The sequence below is a fragment of the Colossoma macropomum genome, unplaced genomic scaffold (genome assembly GCF_904425465.1).
Source record: "Colossoma macropomum unplaced genomic scaffold, Colossoma_macropomum, whole genome shotgun sequence".
Lineage (NCBI taxonomy): Eukaryota > Metazoa > Chordata > Actinopteri > Characiformes > Serrasalmidae > Colossoma > Colossoma macropomum.
Genome location: NW_023494787.1, coordinates 7,570,448 through 7,579,469, shown reverse-complemented (window position 1 = coordinate 7,579,469; position 9,022 = coordinate 7,570,448). Strand labels below are relative to the sequence as shown.

Below are 9,022 nucleotides of genomic sequence, written 5' to 3'. Positions count from 1 at the left end.
GTCACCACTGCTAGCATTTGGCACATTATAAAATGGAAAGTATGACAAAAGGAGACTCTGAACTGTTCAGCAGCTGAAATCCTGTATCAGTAAGAACAGGAAAACATCTAACTTTCAGAGCTACGGCAGTGTCTCCTCAATTCACAAAGGCTTACAGAGTGTTGTTAAAAGCAGAGGTGATGAAACACAGTGGTAAACATGCCTCCGTCCCAACTTTTTTGGAACGTGTTGTTGGCATCAAATTCAAAATGGGCATATATTTTTCAAAAAACAATAAAATTTCTCAGTTTCAACATTTGATATGTGGTCTTTGTACTATTTTCCTTTAAAAAATATGGTTTACATGATTTGCATATCATTGCATCCTATTTTTATTCACATTCTGCACAGCGTCACAATTTTTTTGAAAATGGGGTTGTATTACACATATCAATCTTTCCCTGAGGCAGAAATTTCCCTCCATGTATTTTTTTTTTTTTGCAGTTTTCATTGAACAATTCCTCAGGACATAACTCTTCTTCCAGACAGTAATGTTGGTTAATCATTTCCGTCTGTTGGGTCCAATGTGCACTTTCCTTGGCTGAACCATTGAACCTGACATTCTGCCAATTCATAAAGAGTGAAGGTTCTGTTGTTGTGACTCACTCACAGTTTGACCCAGACTAAATAAAATTTCAGCTGCACACCAGAACCAATAATAAGAGAATAATAAGAGAAACAAGACCAAGACATATTAAACACTGACTGGTAGCATATTATTTATAAAATAAACTCCCAAAAAAATAGATTGTTAAAAAGGCATCTACATCAACATAGCTTTGAAAAAAACATCATTAACATATCACTATAAAGGGATCCTACAGCATATTCCTGTTGTTCTATATAGCACCAAAAAGGGTTATGCTTTTGTTACAATGTCAAGCTCATAACAATAGAAGAACCTATTTTGGTGCTATGTAGGACCCTTTTTGAAAAGGTTCTATATAGAGGCGTCTACAATACATTCTCCATCAATCTGAAGAACCATTTCATGATGCAAAGAACCCTTTGATCATGCAAAGGGTTCTTTGAGTGTTCATGGTTTAATATAGAACCATTTTCTTTACTAAAGAACCCTTGAAGAACCATCTTTTTTAAGTGTGTAGGTCTTTGCTGTGTTCACATGTTTGCGTTGGCGGTATGAAGCCATGCACGTTGCCATGGTGACAGCACAACCGGCAAAAACAGATGATTATCAGAGGAGAGCTTTAGCCTTGTGGACTGTTTATTTAAGGTGGAAATGATGCTCTGCACTCTTTTTGTTTGCTGTGTGTAATACTGGGGTCATCTGGAGCTCAACAACACTACGTCTGGCATCCATCACTCACAAAAAATCAACATCCGGTTTATTCCACCACTGGAATAGAACTTTTCACGGATTGTTCTGCTCCCCGATGCAGTCTGCAGGCCTTCGCCGCTTGCGGCACAACTGAAAACAATGGAATATCCGGTTTGCTGTTGTACACGTACACGTGTGGACACAGCATTAGGCCTAATCTGGGTCTAGGAATCCAGCCGTACATGTTATAAAGTCTAAATTAGTAGTAGAAATTAGCAGCCATGTTTCTCATCCTCTTGTCAACGCCAGTCCTACGTCCTTCGTCAGCGGAATCTGTCTCAACCAAAACATTCGCTGCTGCACCTATACTGCATAACTTAGGCCGTGGTGTCTCGTCTCTGTCCCCAAATCTCAAACTCGGGCAGTTGGGATGGAAATTCCAGTAGTAAAGCAGCTTTAAGAGGAGTCCAGTGATGTAAAGTGCAGGCAATGCACCAATCAATATGTAGGGATTAACTGGCAGAGGATTCAGACGAGCCGATTCCACAGATCTTTTCCAAAACCATAAGCCCAAAAGCAGCCCAATGTCGGCCCCCATGCACACATGGTAGATGATGCTCTTGACTTTAGTCTTTCCCTTTGATACGTTAAACCAGCTGAAGTACCAGATGAGTCCTACAGTGGCCCGATAGAGCCATTCACCTCCTTCAGTGTCCATGAAGTCCGTCTTCTGCCTCCAGGCACAGAGAAACAGCAGCACCCACCAGGACAGGAAGTGAGCAGCGATGTAGCAGGGCAGGATGGAGGCAAAGAGGGCAACAGCAAGCACCCGAGGGGTAATCAGGAACAGGTTCCACAGGAAGAAAACTGCAGAGGAGGACCATCCCATCTTCTGATCTTCAGGAACAAAGTCACGCATGTCACGATGGTAAAACAACACACTGATGGCGATGGACACTAGTGAACCAGCTATTTTAAAGGCTGAAAAGGAAAAACAAGCAAACAAGTAAATGATTATTACCTTTACAGTGTTTATGTTTATTTTTATATAATCAAATGTTTAGTTTTTTTACAGGCAAAAACACATTTAGTGCCAAGATGTACTTTTGAACAGATTTCAAGGCTAAAACTTCTGCACAGTCCTTCCTGGAGTGAGGCAGGTAGTGAACGCAGTTCTAACATCTACCTCCACTCTAGTGCTCTCTGTGGTGTTTTAGATGAATAAATGGTGAACACATGAAAATGTCCTGAATTTTTCTTGATTCCCAAAATAAGAACTGTCCACAGATGCATTCTTTCATAGCTCCTGTTGAGACTAGACAAACTTTACATTGAAATGTTGACAAAAAATCCATTCTACGTAATGAGAAATTGTACTGAATGACATAGTTTTTTTTTATCTAAATTCCTAAATTTACAGTGTGGCATTTGTTTCAAACAATATGCATTCTGTATGGATGTGAGAGGATAAACTGGGTGGAGTTCTATGCTGGGTAATAGAAAAAAGAAGGAAAAAAACCTACTGTACTTCTTAATGTAAGTCAATTGAACTTTGGGACTTTTTTCCCGAGTCATTTTAGGTCATTTCTTTTGGTCCTTTCATCATGAAATTTACATGCAATATAAAGGGAAACAAGTACTTTCAAATTATGTTAAAAACTGACAAATGTTAAAAATAGAGATACGAGTTTTTGTTCCGACAACAGCGCCATGCTTTATGCTTGACTTTACTAATGTACCTCAAGGCAACATAGCGCTTGCTGTTTTCCCATTACATGAAGTATGAAGTATGAAGAGGAGAATGTTGGCAAAGTAATGTCAGCTATGTACAGTAGCTGATGGTATAGGCTGTGATGTCACATTGGCTAGCCAGCCAGCTGAAGCCAATCAATCAGATGTTTACCCCTAAAACCTCCAAAAACTACACCCAATCTATCCTAATGGTGTGAATATTCACTTGTAAACAAAAAGAAATATTATTTGGAATTAATAACTTGTTAATAATACACTCATTTTCACATTTTGTTGTGTGCTACAATTTCTCCTTAGGTTGACTGGGACAGGAGCACAGTCACCAAAACTATTACTATGAAAACTAGGAGTTAAAAAAAATAATTAAAAAAATTAAAACTGTAATGTCAACTACAACATGAAAAAACTAAACAGAATTACCAAAGGAAAAAAACCCACTCTAGTTTATGTATTTTCTGTGCATTAAGTACAGTTTAGAAGTACATCTTTGTGAAAATGTCCTGCCACGTTTGAACCGGTTTCTGACGAAGGCAGACGTGTGCCTGTGGGCAGTGATGGAAAAAGGGAAGGGAGTAACGTAAAAGTAATGCTACAAGCTAAAAAGCTAAATGCTATAATGAAAATTGAAAAAAGCAACACACTCCCTGCGTAGAATTCGAACACAGCAAACTGCCTTCCAGCTTCCAATTACGCAAAAGCAGGTGCTGTGTGAATAGCTACACCTGAACATCACAAAGATGAAGACAATCATAGACGTGCACACGTTCACAGAGATGAGGAGCATCATGACTGCTTAAGTCTATTGCTTTGATGCATTAAATGCTTGTCAGTGTATCCAGCATATAATTAGTGTTTTGCTCGTCAATACCTATGATCACAGCTTTTATCATGATGCTAAAAACTAAAATACTGAATAAAAAACTAAATAAAAAGTAAACTAAAACTAAAACCACTGGGATCAGCATTCTGTAAAGCGTTCTGCTAGAGAAAGACTGCGTGTATGGATGGAACATGGACGTGCGAGTTCTTTAACAGGGAGGAATTTTAGAAGTTGATCTGACCTGTAAAAAGCTGCAGCTCCTGCTCGTGCATGGTGAACGTGATCATCAGAACAAGCTGTGGGACGCTTTCAGAAAATGTCTCAAACAGCCGCAGCACGCTGAGGTCGTGCTTCAGAAACACAGCTACTCCTTCCTGGAAGCGGTCGCTTCTTTGTATAATTTTGCGGATGGAGATTTCTATTAAACTGGCAAACCTACATGGAAATGAATGAATGAATGACAGAATGAATAAAAAAGAGACATACAATTAATATATTATATATAAATATATATACATATACATATATATATATATATATATATATATATATATATATATATATATATTATTATATTATATTATATATTATAACTATCTTCACATTTCTGCTTAAAGAAAGCCTCCCAGAAGAGTGGAAGCTGTTATAGCTGCAAAGAGGGATCAACTCCATATTAATGCCTATGGATTTAGAATGGGATGTCATAAAAGCACATGCAGGAGTCATGTGTAGGTGTCCCAATACTTTTGTTCATAAAGTGTGTGTGTGTGTGTATGATGTGTTTTTTTTGTCTAAGTATATTATTTTGCCAAAAAAGCAATTTTATAAATACATGACAAATATATCAAATTATTCACTAATATTTCTTATGTGAATTTTCAGTGCATCCCTATAAATTTAATTTTAGTTTCTTTTTTGTCTTTAATTTGGAATTAGTCTGAAAAGTCAGGTGGCACAACCAGATAGGTCAAATGATGCAACCAGCTGGGTTTTGTCAGATATATATATATACATATATATGACTTTTTACACAGTTGTGTAATGTGTCTTTATACATGACTCTGGGCCGACCATTTCATTGTTTCAAGGTTTCAATTTCAAGGAACTGCTTCACCCGTTTTGCTGTGTAACAGGGGGCATTGTTCTGCATGAAAATTGCTGGCTGATTGAGTGATGAACACAAGGAACAAACCACGTGTTGTTGAAGAAGGTTCTGATACACACTTGCATTCACTCTGCCAACTCCTGCTGCCGAAAACATTCCCCAAACCATGACACTTCCTCCTCCACCTTTCACTGACTTCTTTACACACTTTGGGTTCAGTCTTTCCCCAGTTTGTCGATGAGCATAATGTTTCTCATCAGACCCAAATAAATTGAACTTGCTTTCATCACTAAAGTGAACTCTGGACCACTTCTCCTCTGACCACACAACATGCTCCTCAGCAAAGGCTAGTCTAGCCTTTTGATTCTTTCTGCCAATGACAGGTTTGGTCACTGCAGAGTGGGCTTTCAGTCCAAATGCTCTTAAACGTTGAGCCACTGTATGACGAGACGGTTCCTTACCCTGTTTAGTGCTGAACTGGCGAGGAATTCCAGCTGCAGTGTTGAACCTTTTTCAATTATCTCATTTAAGTTTTTTATACTGTGCTTTAGAATATATACAACTCATGAAATAAGCTACTATAGTATAGTACTATAGTAAGCAGTAATACTGCATACTGCTCTTTTACTCCTGTTAGGACAAATTCACATAGGACTACACAGTGACCTTGACATTTAGGAAATTGTGTGTTGTTCTCTAATTTTGATATCCAGTGTGTGTATATATATATACATCGATTTTTGACGTTGATTTTTGACATCGATTTTTGACGTTGAATGAATCGGTTCAGAAATGTATATATATATATATATACACTGGATACGTGACGTGAACATTTCTGAACCGATTCATTCAACGTCAAAAATCGATTTTCTAAATATTTAATTTATACCGTAATGTTGACAAAACGCAAAAGGCTGAACTGGCAGTGCGGAAGTGCAGCGCCCGGACAGTCTGTGGCGGCACATAACAAAAACACAGCTGGATGAGTGAGAAATCCGACCGGCTCCCTCTGCATTAAAGCCAAGTTAGATAAGGAGTCACAACACAAATGTTCAGAAGAGCCATTTTGCCTTTCAACGAAGTCAAACCACCTCGGGAGCCACAACATTTAATGCCCAGTATGTCTCAGTATGTGTTAATGTCGTAGTATGGGCTAAAAATATAAACGAGAGCGCAGATCTACTTTGCTCTGCTTTAAGCTTCGCCTACAGCCGCTTTCCTCCCATCTCCGCCAGAAGACTTTTCTTCAAAACTAGAAGAGTTTCTTGTAAAATGTCTCAGCGTCCGGCTGTGTTGCGAGGCTGAAGTCGCTTCTCATTCGCCAGCTTCTCGTTCTAATTTTCCCGTTCCACCTTAAATTCTGCCTTAGGCGCCGAATGTTAATGCGGCACCATTTAAGGTGGAACGGGAAAATATGAAAGAGAAGCGAGTTCATTTTCGCAACTTTTTAGAGAAAGACAGTCTCTCAGCAGATTTAACCAACCGCGCTGCTTATAAATGCTATCTGCTGTCTGTTTTCAGTCGTTGAGAACCAGGGCTTTCGCGCTATGCTGCACACTTTGGAGCCGAGATTCAGCGTCCAGTCTCGAAAATACCCCCTCTCTACAACGAGACCAATCGTCGAATTGAATCGTGAGGTGCCTAAAGATTCCCACCCCTAATATATATATATATATATATATATATATATATATATATATATATATATATATATATATATATATTAGGGGTGGGAATCTTTTTTTAAATAGTCGTGTGATGTGTATGTATATATATATATATATATATATATATATATATATATATGTATATATATACATACACATTACACGACTATTTAAAAAGTCCCTCCAGTCACATTTGTATATTCGGTGTATGTTTTAAAAATAGTTTACCCAATACCAAAATAATAAAATTAAATTAAGTTGTTGTAAAAATTGAAATTTCAGTGCATTTAAATGTTTCTTTTCAGACTTTAATTTTACCTTTCAGTTATCTTTTACTTGCTTTTCCTTGAAACTGGGACTAAATAACAATAAGGTATTTCTTGGATCTCCACAGTGAGTAAAAACACTTCTGCTCTCTGTTATTATCAATATCAGATGTGATCCCTGTATCAGCACAGCTTCAGATTCTTTACAGACCAAACCAGTTTTACAACATACAGTCTCTCAGGGGTGTGTTAGACTTTCTAGTAAATTAAGCTAGATCCATTCTTCAGTACAGTGAGTAATGGAACCCACCCAGCTGCCCGACAATAGACCTTTTATACTTTTCATAACTTTTTAACTTCCCCAAAGTCAGTTGCATTATTAGATTTGGATTCAGCCGGTTACAGAAAGCCATTCACTCCACAGTTCTGACTGTCTGACTGTAAAAACTGCACAGACTCCAGATTTATACAGAATTAAAATCACTTCACAGCGATTCTGCCAGACTGTGAAAACTACAGGAAGCTACAAAATCTGTCCATACCTGAGGAACAGTCCCAGCTGAAAGACGTGCAGTGGTCCTATTAAACCGTACTCCCTCGCAAATTTGTCGGTGCTGGTTTCAGGCTCCGAGTACCAGATCCAGCTGAAAACATGAACTAAGATAGAGGAGCAGAGCAGCAGAGCTATCAACACTCCCATATAAACATACTCCCCGTCCTGATACAGCGACACGATGGCCCACACGTCCAGCGCCACGTCCAACAGGAAAAGCAGTGTACTGAGCAGAGAGAGCAGGCTGGATGATAATGGAAAATGGAAAGGAAAGGTTTCCTCCATGGTGTGAGCTTGTTTGAGGTCTCTGGTCTTTGTCTGTAATCCAGTGCTGCACTGAACTAAATACTTTCAGCACAAAACTGAAAGTAAATGCCCTCCTTCACTTTAACACACTCAAACCCTCCCACACATTCCTCTGTTACATCATTCATCATACCTTACGCCCACACAATATCAGTGTAACTTAGTGTGTGTGACCGGGGATACCCATTTCATGAGGAACAATGACAAAGCAAATCAAAATGAAACTGATAAGATGCACAGTATACACTGATCAGGCATAACATTATGACCACCTCCTTGTTTCTACGCTCATTGTCCATTTTATCAGCTCCACTTACTATATAGGTGCACTTTGTAGTTCTACAATTACAGACTGTAGTCCATCTGTTTCTCTGCATACTTTGTTAGCCCCCTTTTACCCTGTTCTTCAGTGGTCAGGACCCCCATGGACCCTCACAGAGCAGGTACTATTTGGGTGGTGGATCATTCTCAGCACTGCAGTAACACTGACGTGGTGGTGGTTTGTTAGTGTGTGTTGTGCTGGTCTGAGTGGATCAGACACAGCAGTGCTGCTGGAGTTTTTAAACACCTCAGTGTCGCTGCTGGACTGAGAATAGTCCACCAACCAAAAACATCCAGCCAACAGCGTCCTGTGGGCAGCGTCCTGTGACCACTGATGAAGGACTAGAGGATGACCAACACAAACTGTGCAGCAGCAGATGAGCTATTGTCTCTGACTTTACATCTACAAGGTGGACTGACAAGGTAGGAGTGTCTAATAGAGTGGACAGTGAGTGGACACAGTGTTTAAAAACTCCAGCAGCACTGCTGTGTCTGATCCACTCGTACCAGCACAACACACACTAACACACCACCACCAATGGCAATGACAATGAGTGTAGAAACAAGGACATAACGTTATGCCTGATTGGTGTATGTTATTTGTGAGTTGTGTTGCTACTGTAGGAGGGAGAGAGAGAGATTTTCTGTTCTGCACTCATTACTCGTTTTTAAAACACAGTTTAATTTAAACCACCAAAATAGGAAGTTTAAATTTAATCCCTGAAGAAAGTTTAAATTGAATCTAGATTTACTATAAAAGTGATCCCAGATTAAAACGGTGGTTTAAATGTAACACTGCCTCACAGTGCTTCAAATATGCAGATGGAAAAATGTCAGTTTAACCAACCTCAGTACACATCTCTTTTCGGATGACGACCTGTTTTAATCTGTTGATATATCTCTGGGAAAAA

The 9,022-nt window shown here is 39.0% G+C and overlaps 1 protein-coding gene across 1 annotated transcript; it reads right to left on the bottom strand.

Moving 5' to 3' along the window:
• Positions 1-1,075: 1,075 nt before the first annotated feature.
• LOC118805299 (XK-related protein 8-like) lies at positions 1,076-7,883 on the bottom strand. The gene is made up of 3 exons (XM_036566009.1): positions 7,474-7,883; positions 4,132-4,325; positions 1,076-2,299 (listed from the first exon to the last, which is right to left on the bottom strand). The coding sequence occupies exons 1-3, from the start codon at positions 7,767-7,769 to the stop codon at positions 1,578-1,580; spliced, it is 1,212 nt and encodes a 403-aa protein (XP_036421902.1). The 5' UTR covers positions 7,770-7,883; the 3' UTR covers positions 1,076-1,577.
• Between the last annotated feature and the right edge of the window lie 1,139 nt (positions 7,884-9,022).